Source organism: Tamandua tetradactyla, chromosome 3 (assembly GCF_023851605.1).
Source record: "Tamandua tetradactyla isolate mTamTet1 chromosome 3, mTamTet1.pri, whole genome shotgun sequence".
Taxonomy (NCBI): domain Eukaryota; kingdom Metazoa; phylum Chordata; class Mammalia; order Pilosa; family Myrmecophagidae; genus Tamandua; species Tamandua tetradactyla.
In genome coordinates, this window is record NC_135329.1 from 31,499,906 (window position 1) to 31,523,053 (window position 23,148).

The window sequence follows — 23,148 nt, forward strand, 5'->3', positions numbered from 1 at the left end:
CATGGTTTAAAAAAAAAAATGGGGGTGGGGGGCAGCGGTGCGAGGGTAGTTCAGTGGTGGAATCTCTCATGTGGGAGACCTGGGTCCCTTTCCCGGTCCACACGCTCCCCCAAAAAACAAACAAACAAAAATTCCACAAATGGTGCTGCAATACTGGGATACCCACATGGAAAAAGAATGAAATGTGAGCCTACCATACAGCATACAAATAAAAAAAACAAAGAAAGAAAGAAGAAAAACGCCATGTGAAAGTGTGTCTTATGAAAATCAACTTTAAAGCAATAGAAAGAGGGGAGTAGGGAGTGAGCAGGGTGATGGAGGGATATTGTTTAGTAGTTGTAATCATCTCGCTGGTGAGCTGCTGAACTAGGCTCCTGATGGAAGTTGTTAAGATATGTGATTCAAGTCAGAGGGAAGAAACACAAGTGACTCCTAGCTTTCTTATCTAGGTGCAGAAACCTAAGTTTGTTTCTAATTAATAGCAACATTAGAGGGATAACTGGCTTGGTGGTCAATTTGATATTAGATATGTTAAATTTATGGTGTAAGGGATCCTTCCACGTAGAGATACCCAGCAGGCAGCCGGAAATGTTTGTCTTCCAAAGCATGGTTAGGTGAATAGTCAGGGATTAAGTTTAGAGATTTAAGAGCTATTTTCAAACAGATGATATGTGACTTGAACTATATAGAAAAAGTCTATTTTAAAGCTAAAAAATAAGTGCAAAGTATATACTTTCTGGCAAGCTAAAATAGGAAAGGGATTTTCTTGCCTGAAACCATCAGACAATTGTAGAAGAGTTGGGGGAAAAGCATACAATCTTACAAATGGCACGGCTGTCACTCTTTCTATCCGTCTAACTTCCTAGGATACTATTAGTGGAGATAGTATTGGAAATTTTATTGTGGGCATGACTGTATTCCTTGTGAAGTCTAAAAGTAGGGAAAGAACCAGAAGGGAGGGAGCATTTGGATAAAATGTTAAAGGAACATGTGGTGAACGCACATGCTTTAATGAAAGCCCAGTCTCTCTGTTGGTTTCCACGCTGACGGGCAGACCACTCTTCCTACCCCATCTGTGTCTGGGTGCTTATTGTTCTGTGCCACCCCTAATGAGCAGAGATGGAGAACTGGTTATGCTAGTTAGCAGAGGATGGGGTGTACTCTTCTTACCAAAACTTCTCCTAGCCAACTTGTGCAGTGTTAAGAACATTCTGGTAGATTGAGGAAGACTGCCTCTTGAGAGTGCTGAAGTTGGAGTGGTCAGTCTCTCAATTATTTTTAGAAAAATGGCATTTCCCCAGTCACAGATCTTTACTAGTCAGATCAAAATTGAAGTGTGAATGAAATTTTGAATTACTTTAAAGTTCTTTCTGAAGACTGCAACTGAGTATCATAAAACTTAAAAGAAAAAAATTGCCACAAATAGAAATGATTCCATAGAAACTCATGACAAATGATAAACAGTTTGGATAGAAATGCAGGGATCTAGAGGCAATTCTAAATATAAAAAAACTTAGCAGGACTTTTGGAAAATTCTAATCAAGTAATGATTTTTCTTGATAGTGCTGCAAATGTAAATCTGATACAGTGACACAGTTGTAATTTTTTTTTCCATTGATACGGTTGTAATTTTGAAATGTTCTATACATCTCTTGGGTGCTTAAACTATGAACATAAATTTGAATCTTTATTCCCTTCAATTCAAAACTTTAATTCTACAGACTGTAGACATCTTCTAGAAATTCTTGGGAGTGACAGGTTTAATCCTTTGAATCTACTGGCTTCAGTATCACCTTGGGATGAACTATATATATGAACTATATATTTATAGAATGTTCTTCCGACAATATTCTGTAAAAGACCTCTTATGCTCCACTTCAGATCCTAGAGGATTTACCTGTTTTTTTTTTTTGTTTCAGCTGCTGCAGTAGCAGCAACTAACCCTTTGAATGCTAACCTTGTTTGCAGGTGCAGCTTGAAGGTACTTGTCTTTTTGTTTTCTGCCCAAGATGTTACATCCATGTGTTTGCAATTGTTAAAAATGAGCCTGAGGGCGGGCCACGGTGGCTCAGCAGGTAAGAGTGCTTGCCTGCCATGCCCGAGGACCCAGGTTCAATTCCTGGTGCCTGCCCATGTAAAACAAACAAACAAACAAAAAGAATGCAAACATTGTTAAAATTCTAAATTCATTCATGATAAAAGCTTCTTATAAATTAGGAATGGAAGGAAACTTTCCTAACCTGATAAAAAGAGGATCTACCAAAATCCTACAACAAATCTCAAACTTAGTGGAGCACTCTCACTAAACTTAGGATAAGAGAGGGAGTCCCACCATCAGGCTGTTACACTGGAGATCCTAGCCAACGGGATAAAATGAGATAAAGGGGAATAATAACTGGAAAGAGAAAGATAAAGCTGTCATTTGTCCAAAATAATGTTTTTTTTCCCCAAATCATTATATATTGTGTAATTCCAATTAAAATCATTAAAGGTATTTTATGGACCTAACCATTCACTGCTTCTTTGCTTGTTCCCCTCTAGTCTGTTCTTAGCAGAGGAAAGCCAGAGTGATCTTTGTAAAACATAATTTATATTATCCCTTCTCCTGATCAAAACTTCACCAAAGGTTAATCAACTAGAAAAATTCAAAGTCCTCACATTGGCCCACCTGATCTGTGTCCCACTAGTTTTCCCCTTGCTCACTCCACCTGAGTCACACTTGCTTCCTTGCTGTCCCTTAAACATGCCAGACATGTTCTGGTGCCTTTGGAGTGTTTCCTCTGTCTGGAACCCTCTTTCCCCCAGATATCCGAGTGGGTAACTGCCTCACTACCTTCAAGTCTTTGTTTGAAGTCACCTTTTCTTTGAGACCTACCCTGAGCACCGTAATAGGATAAATATTTGTTCAGTAAGTGAATTAAAAACAGTATGGTATTGGGGCAGGAATACACAGGTGACTGGAACATATTAAAGAACCTAGAAACAAGACTACTCATATGATATTACACAGAGGTGACATTACAGATCAGTGGGGGAAAGAAAGGGTTATTTTATAAATTATTTGAGATACTGGCTCTCCATATAGAAAAAACTAAATTAAATCCCAACCTCACATCTTATGCAGATGAATTAGCAACTGAAACATGCGGAACAAAATTTTAAAGCTTCTGAAAATATAGGCTATTACCTTTATAACCTTAATGTATGGAAGGAGTTCTTATGCAAGATACCAAAAACACAAATTAGAAAAGAAAATTTAGAGAAATTTAGCCACATTAAAATTTAAAATATCTGAATGACTCATAGGCATCATAAATGAAATTAAAAGGTAAATCAGACACAAGATTTCTCTACTGTATGATTGGCAAAACATTACTATTCAGAAAATATAAGTATTTCAACAAATCAACAAGGAAAATATAACAACCTAATAGAGAAGTGGACAAAGGCTATAAAAAGGCAATTTACAAAAGAGCAAACGTGAATGGTCAGCTCAATATGAAATAGGCTCAACCTTACTGCTGATCAGCCAAGTATATATTAAAATCACAAGATACCATTTTAAACCCATCAGTTTTTTGCAAGGCTGTGGTAGAACAGAGATAGTATGTACTGCTTGTAGGTCAATTACACTTGCTGAGCTGTTTTTGCTTGCTCTTTTTTGGACACAAGGAAACCAGAGTTCCTTGTTCAATGAACTATTGCTGTGTCCCCTTATGAAAGTGTTCCCTTTTGGAGACCAAGTTCTCCATCCTTTCAGAGCAAAAAGTTGTAGAGACAGGCAGTCCGGTGGGTCATTGGGAATGATGGGAAGTGGGACAACTTCTGTTTCCACTCCTGTTTTCCAGAACCATGTATTATTCCTTTTGGGGATATGGTGCTGTATAGATGTCTTTGATTCAGTGTGTATTCAATGTCCTCAGAGATGGCACCCTACCCTCATAGAGTATTGGCTCTGAGCTGATGGCCGGAGATGTGTCTCAGGGTTATTCCAGTGCTTTATCAGGACAGCAGCTTCTCGCTTGTATGGTATATAATGAAAAAGTTTGAAACATGATTGTGGGCTCACTGCTCCATCTTGTATACTGTAAAGTTGTCCCCCTGGACTGATACCATGTTATATGGGATGGTAGCTGGCTGAGACCTGAAGGCAGTAACTTCAAACCCAGGTTTGTTTTCTGGTGCCTGCCCATGTTAAAAAACAAAAAACAAAACAACATATATGTATATGCTTTTTTGTTGTTTTGTTTTTTGTTTTTTATATATATGTATTGAAGAGAATACCTTTTGAGGACGAGGAGAAAGCTGCAGCAGAGCCAAGCAGAGCCACAGGCCGAGAGAACCGTAGAGTCCACCAGCGAGCGACCACTGGAGATTCTGAGAGAACAGAGAAGGATGATGGAATGACAAGAGCCACAAAGCAGAGTCCACCAGCCAGCGACTTTTGGAGATGAAGGAGAATGCCCCTGGGGGAGCTTCATGAAGCAAGAGGCTTGGAGAGGAAGCTAGCAGATGATGCTGTGTTCACTGTGTGTCTTTAAATATGAGGGAGAAATCCTGACCAAGTTTGTCATGTGCCTTTCCACTTGAAAGAGAAACCCTGAACTTTATCGGCCTCCTTGAATCAGGACATCTTTACCTGGATGCCTTAGACTGGACATTTCTATAGACTTGCTTTAACTGGGACGCTTTCATGGCCTTAGGACTGTAAACTTGTAAGTTTTTAAATTCCCCCTTTTGAAAGCCATTCCATTTCTGGTACATTGCATTCCAGCAGCTAGCAAACTAGAACACAAGGGAAGCCCCATAAAACTATGTGTGGATTTCTTAGCAAAAACCATAGAGCAAAAAGACAGTGGTATGATATATTTAAGATTCTAAAAGAGAAAAACTTCCAAACGAAATTTATATACCCCCAAAAATTGTCCTTCAAAATGAGGATGGGATTTAAATATTTTTAGACAATTACTGAGAGAATTTGTAACTAAGAGACCGATTTTGCAAGAAATACTAAAGGGAGCACCTCAGGCAGATAGGAAAATGTAGGAGAGAGAGGGCTGGAGAAGAGTGTAGAAATGAAGACTATTGGTAAAAGTAAAAAGAAAAAAAATCATTAGAGATGACATATAGAATTCAAAAGACAAAATGATAGACGAAAGTACTGCCTTTACAGTAATAATGTTAAATGCTAATGGTTTAAACTTCCCAATCAAAAGACGTAGAGTGACAGAATAGGCTAAAAACAGAACCCTCTATATGCTGTCTACAGGAAACTCATTTTAGATGCAAGAACAAAAATAAGTTGAAAGGACATTATATATTAATAAAAGGAACAATTCAACAAGAAGACATAAGAATCATAAATATTTATGCACCAAGCCAGAGTGTTCCAAAGTACATTAGGCAAACACTAATAATGCTGAAGGAAGAAACAGACACTTCTACCATAGTAGTTGGAGACTCCAATTTCCCACTCTCATCAATGGATAGAACATCTAGACAGAGGATCAATAAAGACATAATTTGAATAATACAATAAATAAACTGGACTTATCAGGCATTTATAGAACATTACACCCCACAACAGCAGGAGATACATTTTTCTCAAGTGCTCATGGACCATTCTCAAGGATAGACCATATACTGGGTTACAAAGCAAGTCTCACTAAATTTTAAAAAATTGAAATCATACAAAACATTTTATTGGATCATAATGGAATGAAGCTGGAAATCAATAACAGGCAGAGGGCCAGAAAATTCACAAATAAATAAAACAATACACACTCTTAAACAACCAGTGGGTCAAGGAAGAAATTAGAGGAGAAATCAGTAAATATCTTGAGGCAAATGAGGGTGAAAACACATAATATCAAAATTTATGGGATGCAGCAAAAGTGGTGCTGAGAGGGAAATTATTGCCCTAAATGCCTATATTCAAAAGAAGAAAGAGCAAACATTGAGGAATTAGCTGTTCACTTGGAAGAACTTGAGAAAGAATAGGAAAATAACCCCAAAGAAAACAAAAGGAAAGAAATAGCAGAGACTAGAGCAGAAATAAATGAAATTGTGAACATGAAAACAATTAAGAAAATCAAAGAAAGCAGAAGTTGATTCTTTTAGAAAAATCAATAAAATCTATGGACCCTTAGCTAGATTGGGGAGAAAGAGAGAGAGAGAGAGAGAGAGAGAGAGAGAGAGAGAGAGAGAGAGAGAGAGAGAGAGAGAGAGAGAGAGAGAGAGAAGGAGGGGGGAAGGGAGGGAGGAGGGGAGGGAGGGAGGGAGGGAGGGAGAGAATGCAATTAAATAAAACCAGAAATGGAAGAGGAGGCATAACTGAGGATGCTATGAAAATCTATTATTTTATGCTAATAAATAAAACAATGTAGGTGAAATGGACAGCTTCCTAGAAAGGCATGAACAATCAACATCGACATAAGAAGAAAGAGACAATAACAAACCAGTCATAAGTAAAGAGATTGAATCAGTCATCAAGATGCTCCCAGAGAAGAAAAGCCCAGGACCAGATGGTTTCACATGTGAATTCTCCCAAGCATTCAAGAAGGAATTAGTACCAATCCTGTTCATACTCTTCAAAAAAATTGAAGAGGAGGGAAAGCTACCTAATTCATTCTGTGAACCAACATCACCCTAATACCAAAGCCAGACAAAGATGCTACAAGAAAAGAAAATTGTAGACCAATCCCTTTAATGAATATAGATGCAAAAATCCTCAACAAAATACTTGCAAATCAAATCCAGCAGCACATTAAAAGAATTATACACTGTGACCAAGTGGGATTTATTCCAGGTATGTAATGATGTTTCAACATAAGAATATCAATTAATGTAACATACCATATCAACAAATCAAAGCAGAACAACCACATTCTTATCTTGATTGATGCAGAAAAGGCATGTGACAAAATTCAGTATCTTTTCTTGATGAAAACAGTGCAAAGGATAGGAATAGAAGGGAACTTCCTCAACATGATAAAGGGAATATGTGAAAATCCACAGCTAACATCATCTTCAATGGGGAAGAACTGAAAGCTTTCCCTCTAAGATCAGGAACAACACAAGGATGCCCACTGTCAATGTTGTTATTCAACATTGTGCTGGAAGATCTAGCCAGCGCAATTAGACAAGAAAAAGAAATAAAAGGTAGCCAAATTGGAAAAGAAGATATAAAACTTTCACAGTTTGCAGATGATTTGATAATATAAATGGAAAATCCTGAAAAATCTGCAGCAAAGCTACCAGAGCTGATAAATGAGCAGAGCAAGGTGGCAGGGTACAAGATCATCACCCCCAAATCAGTGTTTCTATTCACTAATAATGAGCAATCTGAGGAGGAAATCAAGAAAAAATTCCATTAACTACAACAGCAACCAAAAGAATGAAATATTTAAGAATAAATTTAACAGGATATAAAAGACATACGCAGAAAACTACAAGAAATTGCAAAAAGAAATCATGAGAGAACTAAATAAATGGAAGGGCATACCATGTTCATGGATTGAAAGACTAAATATAGTTAAGATGTCAATTCTACCCAAATTCATTTATAGTTTCAAAGCAATACCAATTAAAATCCAAAAAAACTTACTTTGCAGAAATAGAAAACCAATAACCAAATTTATTTTTAAGGGAAGGGTGCCCTAAAGAGCTGAAAATATCTTGAGAAAGAAGAATGAAGTGGGAGATCTCTCACTGCCTGACTTTATAGAATATTATGAAGCTACAGTGGTCAAAATAGCATGGTAGTGGCATAAAGATAGATATACTGACCAATGGAATTGATTAGAGTGCTCAGAAATAGACCCTCTCATCTATGGACAATTGATGTTTGATAAAGTGATCAAGCAAACCTACCTGGGACAGAGCAGCCTCTTCAATAAATGGTGCTTGGAGAACTGATTACCCATATGCAAAAGAATGAGAGAGGAAACATGTCTCACAATTACAAAAATTAACTCAGAATGCATCAATGACCTAACTATTAGAGTTAAGACCATAAAACTTTAAGAAGAAAATGTAGGGAAATATCTTATAAATCTTATTTAATAGGATGCAGTTTCCTAGACCATACACCCAAAGCACAAACATTGAAAAAAGAAATAGATAAATGGGAATGCCTCAAAATTTAACACTTTTGCATGTCAAAGAATTTTGTCAAGAAAGTAAAAAAGCTGCCTATGCAATTGGAGACAATATTTGGAAACCATATATCAGATAAGGGTTAGTATCCAGAATATATAAAGAGATTCTTCAACTCAACAACAAAAAAGACAAAGAACCCAATTAAAAAATGGGTAAAAGACATGAACAGACACTTCTCAGAAGAGGAAATACAAATGGCTAAAAGGCACATGGAAAGATGCTCAACTTTACTGGCTATTAGGGAAATGCAAATCAAAACCACAATGAGATATCATCTGACACCCACTAGAATGGCTATTATCAAAAAACCAGAAAACAACGAATGTGGAGGATATGGAGAAGGAGGCACACTTATCCACTGTTGGTGGGAATGTAAAATGGTACAACTGCTCTGGAAGGCAGTTTGGTAATTCCTTAGGAAGCTAAGTATAGAAATGCCATATGATCCATCAATCCCATTAGTAGATATATATTCAGAGAACCTGACGGCAAGGACACAAATTGACATTTGCACAGCAATGTTTATAGTGGCATTATTTACGATTGGCAAGAGATGGAACAACTGGAATGTCCATCAATGGACGAGTGGCTAAACAAGCTGTGGTATACACATACAATGGAATATTATGAAGCTGTAAAACAGAATAAAGTCATAAAGCATGTAACAAGGTGGATGAACCTTGAGAACATTATGCCGAGTGAAATTGGCCAGAAACAAAAGGAAAAATACCATAGGCCTCACTAATATGAACTAACATTATTGAGTGAACATTGAGAATTGAAGTTAAGAACATAGGCTGTCAGGAGATAGAAAGAGGGTAGAGATTGGGCATTTGGTTCTGAAGGAGTACGAAATGTGCAACAGGACTGATTGTAAAAATCCAGAGATGGCTAGCACAATACCACCTGATTGTTGCACAATAATGTAAGTACATTGAATGAAGCTGAATGTGAGTATGATTGAGGGAGAAGGGTTGGGGGCACATATGAAACCAGAAAGAAAGATAGAGGGTAGAGACTGAGAATGTGAATTTAGGAATGCTTAGAGTGGACAATGATGGTGATTAAATGTACAAATAAAAAATGCTGGGTACACCAATGGTAAGGTGGTAGAATGCTGGCCTTGCATGCACGATACCTGGCTTCAATTTCCGGACCATGCACACACACACACACACACACACACACACACACACACACACACACACACACACAATGTTTTTGCATGAGATAGAACAAATGAATGTCAATATTGCAGGGCACTGAAAATAGAAGGTATGTATGGGAAAAAGTACATTCAGTGCAAGCTAGGGCCTATAATAATACTTCCACTGAATATAACAAAGGCATTATGCCAGAACTAAATGTCAACAGGCAGGAGTGGGAGGGCGTGGAGGAGGGGTATAGATTCTTTTTTTTTTTTTTTAATTAATTAAAGAAAAAAAAAGAAATTAACCCAACGTTTAGAAATCATTCCATTCTGCATATGCAATCAGTAATTCTTAATATCATCACATAGATGCATGATCATCATTTCTTAGTACATTTGCATCGATTTAGAAGAACTAGCAAAACAACAGAAAAAGATGTAGAATGTTAATATAGAGAAAAACGTAAAATAATAATAATAGTACAAAAAGAAAAAAAGACAAACAAACAAACAGACAGACAAAAAAAAAAACCTATAGCTCAGATGCAGCTTCATTCAGTGTTTTAACATGATTACTTTACAATTAGGTATTACTGTGCTGTCCATTTTTGAGTTTTTGTATCTAGTCCTGTTGCACAGTCTGTATCCCTTCAGCTCCAATCACCCATTATCTTACCCTCTTTCTAATTCCTGCTGGACTCTGTTGCCAATGACATATTCCAAGTTTATTCTCGAATGTCGGTTCACATCAGTGGGACCGTACAGTATTTGTCCTTTAGTTTTTGGCTAGACTCACTCAGCATAATGTTCTCTAGGTCCATCCATGTTATTACATGCTTCATAAGTTTATTCTGTCTTAAAGCTGCATAATATTCCATCGTATGTATATACCACAGTTTGTTTAGCCACTCGTCTGTTGATGGACATTTCGGCTGTTTCCATCTCTTTGCAATTGTAAATAACGCTGCTATAAACATTGGTGTGCAAATGTCCGTTTGTGTCTTTGCCCTTAAGTCCTTTGAGTAGATACCCAGCAATGGTATTGCTGGGTCATATGGCAATTCTATATTCAGCTTTTTGAGGAACCGCCAAACTGCCTTCCACAGTGGTTGCACCATTTGACATTCCCACCAACAGTGGATAAGTGTGCCTCTTTCTCCGCGTCCTCTCCAGCATTTGTCATTTTCTGTTTTGTAGATAATGGCCATTCTGGTGGGTGTGAGATGATATCTCATTGTGGTTTTGATTTGCATTTCTCTAATGGCCAGGGACATTGAGAATCTCTTCATGTGCCTTTTGGCCATTTGTATTTTCTCTTCTGATAGGTGTCTGTTAAAATCTTTTTCCCATTTTGTAATTGGGTTGGCTGTCTATTTGTTGTTGAGTTGGACAATCTCTTTATAAATTCTGGATCCTAGACCTTTATCTGATATGTCATTTCCAAATATTGTCTCCCATTGTGTAGGCTGTCTTTCTACTTTCTTGATGAAGTTCTTTGATGCACAAAAGTGTTTAATTTTGAGGAGCTCCCATTTATTTATTTCCTTCTTCAGTGTTCTTGCTTTAGGTTTAAGGTCCATAAAACCGCCTCCAGTTGTAAGATTCATAAGATATCTCTCAACATTTTCCTCTAACTGTTTTATGGTCTTAGACCTAATGTTTAGATCTTTGATCCATTTTGAGTTAACTTTTGTGTAGGGTGTGAGATACGGGTCTTCTTTCATTCTTTTGCATATGGATATCCAGTTCTCTAGGCACCATTTATTGAAGAGATTGTTCCATCCCAGGTGAGCTGGCTTGGCTGCCTTATCAAAGATCAAATGTCCATAGATGAGAGGGTCTATATCTGAGCACTCTATTCGATTGCATTGGTCGATATATCTATCTTTATGCCAATACCATGCTGTTTTGACCACTGTGGCTTCATAATATGCTTTAAAGTCAGGCAGCGTGAGACCTCCAGTTTTGTTTTTTTTCCTCAAGATGTTTTTAGCAATTCGGGGCACCCTGCCCTTCCAGATGAATTTGCTTATTGGTTTTTCTATTTCTGAAAAATAAGTTGTTGGGATTTTGATTGGTATTGCATTGAATCTGTAGATCAATTTAGGTAGGATTGACATCTTAACTATATTTAGTCTTCCAATCCATGAACACGGTATGCCCTTCCATCTATTTAGGTCTTCTGTGATTTCTTTTAGCAGTTTTTTGTAGTTTTCTTTATATAGGTTTTTTGTCTCTTTAGTTAAATTTATTCCTAGGTATTTTATTCTTTTAGTTGCGATTGTAAATGGGATACGTTTCTTGATTTCCCCCTCAGCTTGTTCATTACTAGTATATAGAAATGATACAGATTTTTGAATGTTGATCTTGTGACCTGCTACATTGCTGTACTCATTTATTAGCTCTAGTAGTTTTGTTGTGGATTTTTCCGGGTTTTCGACGTATAGTATCATATCATCTGCAAACAGTGATAGTTTTACTTCTTCCTTTCCAATTTTGATGCCTTGTATTTCTTTTTCTTGTCTAATTGCTCTGGCTAGAACCTCCAACACGATGTTGAATAATAGTGGTGATAGTGGACATCCTTGTCTTGTTCCTGATCTTAGGGGGAAAGTTTTCAATTTTTCCCCATTGAGGATGATATTAGCTGTGGGTTTTTCATATGTTCCCTCTATCATTTTAAGGAAGTTCCCTTGTATTCCTATCCTTTGAAGTGTTTTCAACAGGAAAGGATGTTGAATCTTGTCAAATGCCTTCTCTGCATCAATTGAGATGATCATGTGATTTTTCTGCTTTGATTTGTTGATATGGTGTATTACATTAATTGATTTTCTTATGTTGAACCATCCTTGCATAGCTGGGATGAATCCTACTTGGTCATGATGTATAATTCTTTTAATATGTTGTTGGATACAATTTGCTAGAATTTTATTGAGGATTTTTGCATCTATATTCATTAGAGAGATTGGTCTGTAGTTTTCTTTTTTTGTAATATCTTTGCCTGGTTTTGGTATGAGGGTGATGTTGGCTTCATAGAATGAATTAGGTAGTTTTCCCTCCACTTTGATTTTTTTGAAGAGTTTGAGCAGAGTTGGTACTAATTCTTTCTGGAATGTTTGATAGAATTCACATGTGAAGCTGTCTGGTCCTGGACTTTTCTTTTTGGGAAGCTTTTGAATGACTGATTCAATTTCTTTACTTGTGATTGGTTTTTTGAGGTCATCTGTTTCTTCTTGAGTCAAAGTTGGTTGTTCATGTCTTTCCAGGAACCCGTCCATTTCATCTAAATTGTATTTATTAGCGTAAAGTTGTTCATAGTATCCTGTTATTACCTCCTTTATTTCTGTGAGGTCAGTAGTTATGTCTCCTCTTACATTTCTGATCTTATTTATTTGCATCCTCTCTCTTCTTCTTTTTGTCAGTCTTGCTAAGGGCCCATCAATCTTATTGATTTTCTCATAGAACCAACTTCTGGTCTTATTGATTTTCTCTATTGTTTTCATGTTTTCAATTTCATTTATTTCTGCTCTAATCTTTGTTATTTCTTTCCTTTTGCTTGCTTTGGGATTAGTTTGCTGTTCTTTCTCCAGTTCTTCCAAGTGGACAGTTAATTCCTTGAATTTTGCCTTTTCTTCTTTTCTGATATAGGCATTTAGGGCAATAAATTTCCCTCTTAGCACTGCCTTTGCTACGTCCCATAAGTTTTGATATGTTGTGTTTTCGTTTTCATTCGCCTCGAGGTATTTACTAATTTCTCTTGCAATTTCTTCCTTGACCCACTTGTTGTTTAAGAGTGTGTTGTTGAGCCTCCACATATTTGTGAATTTTATGGCACTCCGCCTATTATTGATTTCCACCTTCATTCCTTTATGATCCGAGAAAGTGTTGTGCATGATTTCAATCTTTTTAAATTTGTTAAGACTTGCTTTGTGACCCAGCATATGGTCTATCTTTGAGAATGATCCATGAGCACTTGAGAAAAAGGTGTATCCTGCTGTTGTGGGATGTAATGTCCTATAAATGTCTGTTAAGTCTTGCTCATTTAAAGTAATATTCAGATTCTCTATGTCTTTATTGATCATCTGTCTAGATGTTCTGTCCATTGATGAGAGTGGTGAATTGAAGTCTCCAGCTATTATGGTATATATGTCTATTTCCCTTTTCAGTGTTTGCAGTGTATTCCTCACGTATTTTGGGGCATTCTGGTTCGGTGCATAAATATTTATGATTGTTATGTCTTCTTGTTTAATTGTTCCTTTTATTAGTAAATAGTGTCCTTCTTTGTCTCTTTTAACTGTTTTACATTTGAAGTCTAATTTGTTGGATATTAGTATAGCTACTCCTGCTCTTTTCTGGTTGTTATTTGCATGAAATATCTTTTCCCAACCTTTCACTTTCAATCTATGTTTATCTTTGAATCTAAGATGTGTTTCCTGTAGATAGCATATAGAAGGATCCTGTTTTTTAATCCATTCTGCCATTCTGTGTCTTTTGATTGGGGAATTCAGTCCATTAACATTTAGTGTTATTAGTGTTTGGATAATATTTTCCTCTACCATTTTGCCTTTTGTATTATATATATCATATCTGACTTTCCTTCTTTCTACACTCTTCTCCATACCTCTCTCTTCTGTCTTTTCGTATCTGACTCTAGTGCTCCCTTTAGTATTTCTTGCAGAGCTGATCTCTTGGTCACAAATTCTCTCAGTGACTTTTTGTCTGAGAATGTTTTAATTTCTCCCTCATTTTTGAAGGACAGTTTTGCTGGATATAGGAGTCTTGGTTGGCAGTTTTTCTCTTTTAGTAATTTAAATATATCATCCCACTGTCTTCTAGCTTCCATGGTTTCTGCTGAGAAATCTACACATAGTCTTATTGGGTTTCCCTTGTATGTCATGGATTGTTTTTCTCTTGCTGCTTTCAAGATCCTCTCTTTCTCTTTGACCTCTGACATTCTAACTAGTAAGTGTCTTGGAGAACGCCTATTTGGGTCTATTCTCTTTGGTGTGCGCTGCACTTCTTGGATCTGTAATTTTAGGTCTTTCATAAGAGTTGGGAAATTTTCAGTGAAAATTTCTTCCATTAGTTTTTCTCCTCCTTTTCCCTTCTCTTCTCCTTCTGGGACACCCATAACACGTATATTTGTGCGGTTCAAATTGTCCTTCAGTTCCCTAATCCCCTGTTCAAATTTTTCCATTCTTTTCCCTATAGTTTCTGTTTCTTTTTGGAATTCAGATGTTCCATCCTCCAAATCACTAATTCTATCTTCTGTCTCTTTAAATCTATCATTGTATGTATCCATTGTTTTTTCCATCTTTTCTACTTTATCCGTCACTTCCGTAAGTTCTGTGATTTGTTTTTTCAGTTTTTCTATTTCTTCTTTTTGTTCAGCCCATGTCTTCTTCATGTCCTCCCTCAATTTATCGATTTCGTTTTTGAAGAGGTTTTCCATTTCTGTTCGTATATTCAGCATTAGTTGTCTCACCTCCTGTATCTCATTTGAACAATTGGTTTGTTCCTTTGACTGGGCCATATTTTCAATTTTCTGAGCGTGATCCGTTATCTTCTGCTGGCGTTTGGGCATTTAGTCAGATTTCCCTGGATGTTGGACCCCACAGGTTGTAAGATTTTTCTGTGGAATCTCTGGGTTCTGTTTTTCTTATCCTGCCCATTAGGTGACACTCGTGGCACACGTTTGTCTGCGGGTCCCACCAGTAAAAGGTGCTGTGGGTCCTTTAACTTTGGAACACTCTCGCTGTGGGGGGGGTCGCCAGCCGAAGCAGCTTGGAAGAGTGCCAGCTAGCCTGGGGATCCGAACGCGGGGAGGGTCGCCGACCCCCGCAGCCCGGGAGAACGCCCGTCGGAATCTTCTAGTCGGCCCGGGGCACCAAGCGTAGCGGGAGGGCGCCAGCCGCCGTGGCCCGGGAGAGTGCACCGTTCCCAGCCGGACCGGGAAGTCACGTGTTTGGAAGGGATCCCGGTCACCATTCTCCGCGGCCTGGGGATCTCCGATCCAATTCTCCCAGTTGGTCCGGGGGGCCGCGCGTGGGGGGGACGCCAGCCACCGCGGCTTGAGGGGACCGCCTGTCCAATTGTCCCAGCTGGCCCAGGAAGGAGGAAGGGAGGGACTCCGGCCGCTTGCCACCCCGGCCCCGGGAAGCCCGCGCCTCTCGGCAATCTCACCCGAGCAGGTTCTCTCAGCCAGTCAGCTGTTCCAGGATGGGGTACGCTGTCTTTTTGATCTCTGTCATGGCTCCGGGAGCTGTTCTGTATCGTTTCTACTCCCCTAGTAGCTGTTCTGGAGGAGGAACTAAGATCTGCACGTCTTGCTAAGCCACCATCTTCTCTGGAAGTCGGGGTATAGATTCTTTGTGGAAGAAAAGGAAATGTCTTTATGTAGATTGTGGTGGCAAAGGCATGTCTATACACTTAGGTTTGATATTGTATGATATGTGAATAAGCTGTTTAGAAATGAACAGAGAGAAACAAGTACTGGAGAAAATGCAGAAAAAGAGATGTACCTATTCACTTTCAGTAGGGAAACTGAGAGGTGCAGCCCATTGGAGGCTAGGTGTGGTGTTGCCAAATGATCCTGAAATCCTTTGCTCAGTTTATTCCTGGAGGAACTGAGTATTCCTCCAGGAATGGACATTTGCATACTGGTGTTTATGGTGGCAGCGTTCGTGATCCACAATGGATGGAGGTGGCCCAAGGGTACAATGACTAAGGAATGGAAGGGGGAACTATAGTGTATACATATAATGGACTACCGAGAGGCTGCAAGAAGAAATGAAGTTGTGAGGCATGTAACTCCATGTATGAACCTTAAGAACTGTACGTTGAATGATATAGGAACAAAAAGACAAATACTCTCATGCTTTAATCATATGGACTAACTATAATACAAAAACTCAGTGAACTGAAGTCAAGAACATGGGTTATCAGGTTGGAGCCTATTGTAAAGGGTCCTAGGTTGTAAGCTTTTATAGTAGTCACATATATTCAGGAGTTGTAACTGTTATTTCTAAATTCTGAGATACTTAGCTGTTTGTTTATAACCTGGTCATTCCCAGAAACCTTGGGTATTTATGTGACATGTGGGACTCAGAGTTAGGGCTTTGAAGGTTTGAAAGTCAGCGCTATCCCATACAGGAACTGTTTAAAAAGTTGAAAAAGTGATCAGACTTCAAGTAGAGATATGAATGAAGCTCATCTAGATAGAACTAAGGTAAAGGATGATATGGTCCATATTTTAAAACTTCAACTTTTGCGTGAGACCAAAGGGAGAAATGTTTATTTGGTGCCAAATTTATATTTTGAGTAATGCATTTCCTGATTTAACTTGTATGGTCAGTTTAGTTGAATACCATAAGTATGTGGAATCTTGAGTAGGGCATGAAATTTTGCTGGTTTGTCCAAGTTAGTGTGATGCCCTGATATATCCCAGAATATTTTGGGCAATGAAAATAAAGAAGTATTTGCAAAGTCCCCTTGGGGAACTGGGGAGAAAGGAGGAAATATTCAACTTCCTCATTTGAAGAATTTCTGATATTCTCACAAGCAGTGGGGACAACCAGATCATTAGGCTGAGCCCGTGATCTTGGGGTTCACCACTATGAAACTTACTCCTACAAAGTATAGGCTAAGCTACTTAAAATTAGGTCTGAGAGTTACCCCCAGATCTGGCCTCTCTCTCTAAGCCAACTCAACAGATGAACTCACTTTCCTCCCCCTGAGGTGGGACATGACTCCCAGGGGTATAAATCTCCCTGGCAATGTGGGACAGAAATCCCAGAATGAGCCAGGACTTGGCATCAAGGGATTGAGTAAACGTTCTTGACCAAAAGAGAGAATAGAGAAATGAGACAAAACAGTTTCAGTGGCTGAGAGATTTCAAACAGTCAAGAGATTATCTTGGAGGTTATTCTTATGCATTATATAGATATTCCTTTTTAATTTAAGGTATATTGGAGTGGCTGGAGGGAAGTACCTGAGACTACTGAGCTGTGTTCCATTATCCTTGATTCTTGAAAACTACTGTATAAAGATGTAACTTTTACAGTGGAAAAAAGAAAAAGAACTAATAGAATGTTTTGGTTATACCAGACACCTCTGATTGCTTCAGACGGAATTTTCGTGCTTAACCACAAGCCCCAGCCTAAGTTAAGTACCTCTCCAGAAATTTTGATGTTGATTATACCCCAGGTCTCTGATGCATTATTTCATCTACAAGTGGTCCCTGGAAACCTTTGTACAGATGGCGATTGATCATCCTCCCTATGGCAGGAGTCTGTTCTTGATCCCTATTAAAAATAAAAAGGGGATTAAATCTCTCTCTGCTTGCAGCAAATGTTTCACTTGGTTTGTCCAAGATCATTTTAGGTTTGTACTGTCTACACTGTGTGGACAGATGGCCTGAAGTGTGTGGGGCCATCTAAATGAAATTATGAATGAATGTCAGGATTGGCTGGCTTCTAAAATAGCCTGCCACATACCTGATGTTTATAATATTGATCATGACAGTATCTATTGGTATTATCACTGATAAATATTAGACAATAAAGGAACATTTTGTTCAGTGAGCCCTATAGATTGAACTTCAAGGGCTGAAATACCTTCAACTTTGCACAAAGCACACATACTAACTCCTGGGTACCTTTGTGAACTTTTATATCCAGTGAAACTGCTCAGCTCATTTTTTGTTAACCAAATAAATGTCAATTTATTTAAGTTAAATACTTATTTATTTAAGCTAAAATTAAAAAAAAAATTCCTCACATTAACTGATGTTCAGCTACCGGTCTCAAAAGCATGAAATAAGATACCAGAAGTATGATCTTGTCAGTTTGCTTTTTACCTCTTCTTCTCCAGAGATTGATATTATTCCCTCATCCCAGAGAATGAAGTGAAGTAAAATTAATAGTCAGTCCTTTTTTCAAAGACTTGGGAACACTCAAATTTTCATAGATACTCAGTTTTTTTTTTTATATTTACTAGCAGCGAATAATTCACTTGTAAACAGGGAAATTGGCAGCTAGCAGCATTTAACTCAAATAATACATATATTTATCTGTTATTTCTTTGAATTTTTTGCTTTCCTCTAAAAAATGTGTATGTTTTTACTTTAAGATAATAAGAATCTATTACAGAAAAATTTGAAAACTGAAAGAGAAAATCCTTATTGTCACAACTCTAACACAATCATGGCTATAATTTTAGTGGATTTTCTTGTAGTCTTTTCTTTTTGATATGGATATTTTTTTCACAATTGTAATGAAAACATGTATATATATATTCCTTTAGTTCTAGATAATTATGATATATTTATTTCCACATTGCAATAGCTTCACAAGTATAATTTTTACTATATTAAATTCAATCATTTGACTCTATCAAGCTGTTGAATTGTTTGCCTATTTTGGGTTAGTAGATTTCTCCTTACATTTTAACAAATAGAATAATTTTATAATTTAAAAACTTATGCACATTGCTTTTTGGTTATTGTTATTGCTTTGAATTTTTGAAGTAGAATGTCAACAAGTGGCAATAACTTCAGTAAACTTCTACCTATCTTGTTTTTTTACCTCTGTTGTTGAGTCCAGCAAATCTAGTTTCTACAGGAGGAGGAAGCATATTTTAATTTGCCAACTGTTGTTCTACCCAAGATACTTATATGACTTAGGAAAGCCATATAAAACTTGAGGGAGGCAGGAATCTTGCTTAGTTCTAGGAACTAGCCATAGAATAGCAGTTGTTCTGGATAGTTTAGAAACTTACGGTGGAAATCATGGGTTCTTTATCTGGAGCCAATGGATAGGCCTCCATAGGTCTAAGAACCACCTGAAATGGAATGCCACCTTTTCGTTCCGGGTGTGTGTGCTTGGAGGAGATAGATCTTAAGTGTTCGTCAGATGCTCAAAGGAATCCATTGACTACTGAAATGAACACAATTTTGCTGGTTGAATCCAACACTGTATTTCTGAGCTTTATAATTTTTATTGTAATCTTTACCCCTTTACCTCCCTTCCCTCTTCTCCCTTTTTCTCTTTCTACCCTCTTTCATTATACTCTATAGTAGAACTCAGAAAAATAATTTTTTGTTGAACAGTATATATCCCATGAAGTTTTATAAAGTCTTTTTAAAATCTTCAGAAACTGAACAACATATATGTAGAAATTGTTCACTGGAAATACTGCATTGATGCTGATTTGGGGAGTTTTTCCATTAAAATCAGTAATTTAGTATTACCCTTTGTTGAAATATTTTCTTAAAGCATGATCAGAATGCTGATCATTTAATACAACAAGTTATTATGTTCTGACAAGTTCATAGTGAATAGAGTTGAGACTCGTTCATAAAAAGAGTTATTTTATTAAATTATTTAGAAGGCTTTCTACATTTTTGCACTTTTTAAAAACTTTTCTATTGCATATAGTGTAGCATATATACAAAGCAAAGAAATAAATATTTTTTTGCTTTGTATATATGCTTAGTATATATGCAGAGTTGGGGTTAGAGAGAGTGAAGCCACTCTCTCTCTTTGCTTTGTATATATGCAGTAGTTTTCAAAGCCCTTTTCAACAAGCAGTTATAGGGCAGATCCCAGAATTTGTCATGGGCTACCATATGATCCTCTCAGATTTTTCCTTCTAGCTGCTCCAGAAAAAGGAGGCTAAAAGGAATAAATATTTTTTTTTATCATCACAATCGACTTTTTTCATGAAAAATAACATATATACCAAAAAAAGCAATAAATTTCAAAGCACAGCACCACAGTTAGTTGTAGAACATATTTCAGAGTTTGACATGGGTTACAATTCCACAATTTTAGGTTTCTACTTCTAGCTGCTCTAAGATACTGGAGACTAAAAGAGATATCAATTTTAGGATTCAGCAGTCGTATACATTTGTTAAATCTTATCTTCTCTGTATAACTCCACCGTCACCTTTGATCTTTCTATCCCTCTCTTTAGGGGTGTTTGGGCTATGGTCATTCTAACTTTTTCATGTTGGAAGGGTCTGTCACTAATATGGGGAAGGGAGGTGGAGCTATCTGATGTTCTGGAGAGGCTGGGCTAGGTTTCATGACTTATCTGGTCCAGGGACCCAGTAGGTTTCTGGAAAGTTACTCCAGTGCATGGAACCCTTGTGGAATCTTATAAATTGCCCTAGGTATTCTTTAGGATTGGCTGGAATGGTCCTGGTTGGGGATTGGCAGGTTATGATGAGTAGCAAGGTCTACCTGAAGCTTGTGTAAAAACAACCTCCAGAGTAGCCTCTCAACTCTATTTGAACTCTCTTGCCACTGATACTTTATTAATTGTACTTCTTTTCCCCCTTTTGGTCAGGATGGAATTGTTGATCCCACAGTGCTGGGTCTGGATTCATCCCTTGGAGTCATCTCCCACGTTGCCAGGGAGACTTTCACCCTGGATGTCATGTCCCACATAGTGGGGAGGGCAATTTTTCAAATGATCTATACAGATAGGTTGAGTAAGATGCTATATATATAACTTGATATTTAGAGATAAGAATGACGCTGATCAGGTTTGGTTAAAGTAATTCAGACCATAGGGGTAAGGAAGGAATGTTTATATTTTAGAACCACACATATTCTTTGAGACCAAAGGAAGAAAGGTTTATTTGGTTTGGAACTGAAATTTTCTGTAGCACCTCATCTTACTCAACCTATCTATATAGCTCATTTGTACAATTAAAACACAGGGAGCCCAGAATAAGAAAGAGGTCCTTTAATCCTGTATAGCCTAATATAATTCCTGGATATATCCTAGAGTATATTAAGCAGATAATCAAAAAGTACTGGCAAAGTCCCTTGAGGAATGGGAGAAAAAATATGGAACTATTAAACTTTACCATCAGTGAATCCCCTGATACTTCGTCAAACTTTAGGAACACCCAAATCAATAGGCCATGCCCTTAATCTTGAGGCTTACTGTTTTGAAGCTTATGTAGGTAGCAGAGAAGCTTAGCCTACCTGTAAGTGTGTCCAAGTGTTACTTCTGGAGGACCTCTTTTGTTGCTCAGATGTGGCCTCACTCTCTCTAAGCCCAACTCTGCCAGTAAAATCATTGCCCTCCTCACTGTGGGAGGAAATTACAGAAAATTTCATTGTTCCCAAGAGAAAGAAAACCAATAATAGTTTTGGTTCCTATTTTGCCAAATAGAAAATCTAAACCTGCTCTTAACTCTTGTCCCTCCCCCCCCATTATTTACCTCTGCTGTTGCTGTGGTAGTGCTGATGTTTTCCTTTTGAACATAGCCCATAGCATACAATAGCAGTTTTCCCACTGTACACTGGACTTAAGCACTCTTTCTATACGAATCATACCTTTGAATTAGTTCTTGCAAAAACTAGTTTATATTTCTTGTGTTAATCAGTGGGACACACAGGAATATCAACCCCTTTTAGTCATGTCCACCTTCAATATGGTAATATTACTGATAAACATACTACTGAACTACCTTCACTTCTATCTATTCCATTACATTTGAGTTCAACCTCCTTAACTAACCATTTACCCACCTCTAGCTTCTATGTATCTCTAAGTTCCCTATATTCTGTATTATAAGCTCCCAATTTTACCTTTGGGTTTTGCAGTTCTAAAGTAGAGATATTCTGTGTTAATCACCTTAAATATAAATTGTTTATTAAATTTAACTTCTTTAAAAGATAAAACCTTGCTGTCATTTGGTAATCAAAAATAACTAACAGTTTTAATTTTCCAATGAAATAGGAATTCTAATGTGAAATGTCTATCTTGTTTTTGATGAAATATTTAAAGCATCTTATGTTTTTCTTAGGAATGGGCTGTTTCTGGGGAGCTGAAAGGAAATTCTGGATCCTGAAAGGAGTATATTCAACTCAAGTTGGTTTTGCAGGAGGCTATACTAACAATCCTACTTATAAAGAAGTCTGTTCAGGTAGGAAAAATTCACTTTGTCAAATCACTAGGAGGAAAAAGGGTTGACTTGTCCCTGCTGTGGGTGACAGGATAAAAAAAAATGAATCAGTCTCCTCTTTCCCATTTCTGTAAATATACCGTTGGTCTCTCACATTATATTTTTAAAAAATAATAAACTTCCTACAGAATTGATCATTTGGCTCTTTACATAGAACAACTACTCTAAAACCTATAGGTTTAAAACAATTATTAACTTAGGATTCTGTGGCTTAGTAATTTAGGCTTGGCTTAGCTTAGTGGTTGTTTTGCTGTCCTTCTCTGGGCTCATTCAGGTGGTCACCATCGACTGGTGGGTTGCCTGGGAATTGATTGGTCTAGGATGGCTTCACTCATGTGTTTGGTAATTGGTCCTGTCTGTTGGCTGGGGTCATGGGGATGACTGGGCCATATGTCTTCAGCAGGCTGGCCTGGGCTGATTCACATGGTGGTGGTTGCAGAGATCCCAGGAGCAGCAAGAGAGAACAAGCCCCATTTTACTAGTGCTGTTCAAATCTCTGCTTCACCTTTATTATTGTCCTATTGGGCAAAGTAAATCACATGACCTAGCCCAGGGTTAATGTGGGAGGGGCCTCCCCAAAGGCGTGGATACAAAGGGAGATGTGAAGAAATTGGGGGTCATCACTGCAACAGTCTCCCACACAGGATAAACATACCAGACTTATTTTCCAGAGGAAAAATCATTAAAAGCCATCCTATAATCCAGGGATCGGCAATCCATGGTCCACAGGCCAAACCAACCCACTGTTTCAACAAAATTTGAAGTTTAAGGTTTAAATGTAGCCATGCTCATTTGTTTCCAGATTGTCAATGGCTATTTTTGTGCTTCAGTGGCTGAACTAGTGTTTGTGACAGAG

The 23,148-nt window shown here is 37.7% G+C and overlaps 1 protein-coding gene across 3 annotated transcripts in view; it reads left to right on the forward strand.

The window, feature by feature from the left end:
* The window catches only part of MSRA (methionine sulfoxide reductase A), a 559,731-nt gene that overhangs the window by 273,424 nt on the left and 263,159 nt on the right, over positions 1-23,148 (forward strand). For all 3 annotated transcript variants that reach the window (XM_077152948.1, XM_077152946.1, XM_077152945.1), the window contains exon 3: positions 22,134-22,253. In XM_077152948.1, coding sequence (XP_077009063.1) covers positions 22,134-22,253 — 120 coding nt within the window. The remainder of the gene's footprint in view (positions 1-22,133; positions 22,254-23,148) is intronic.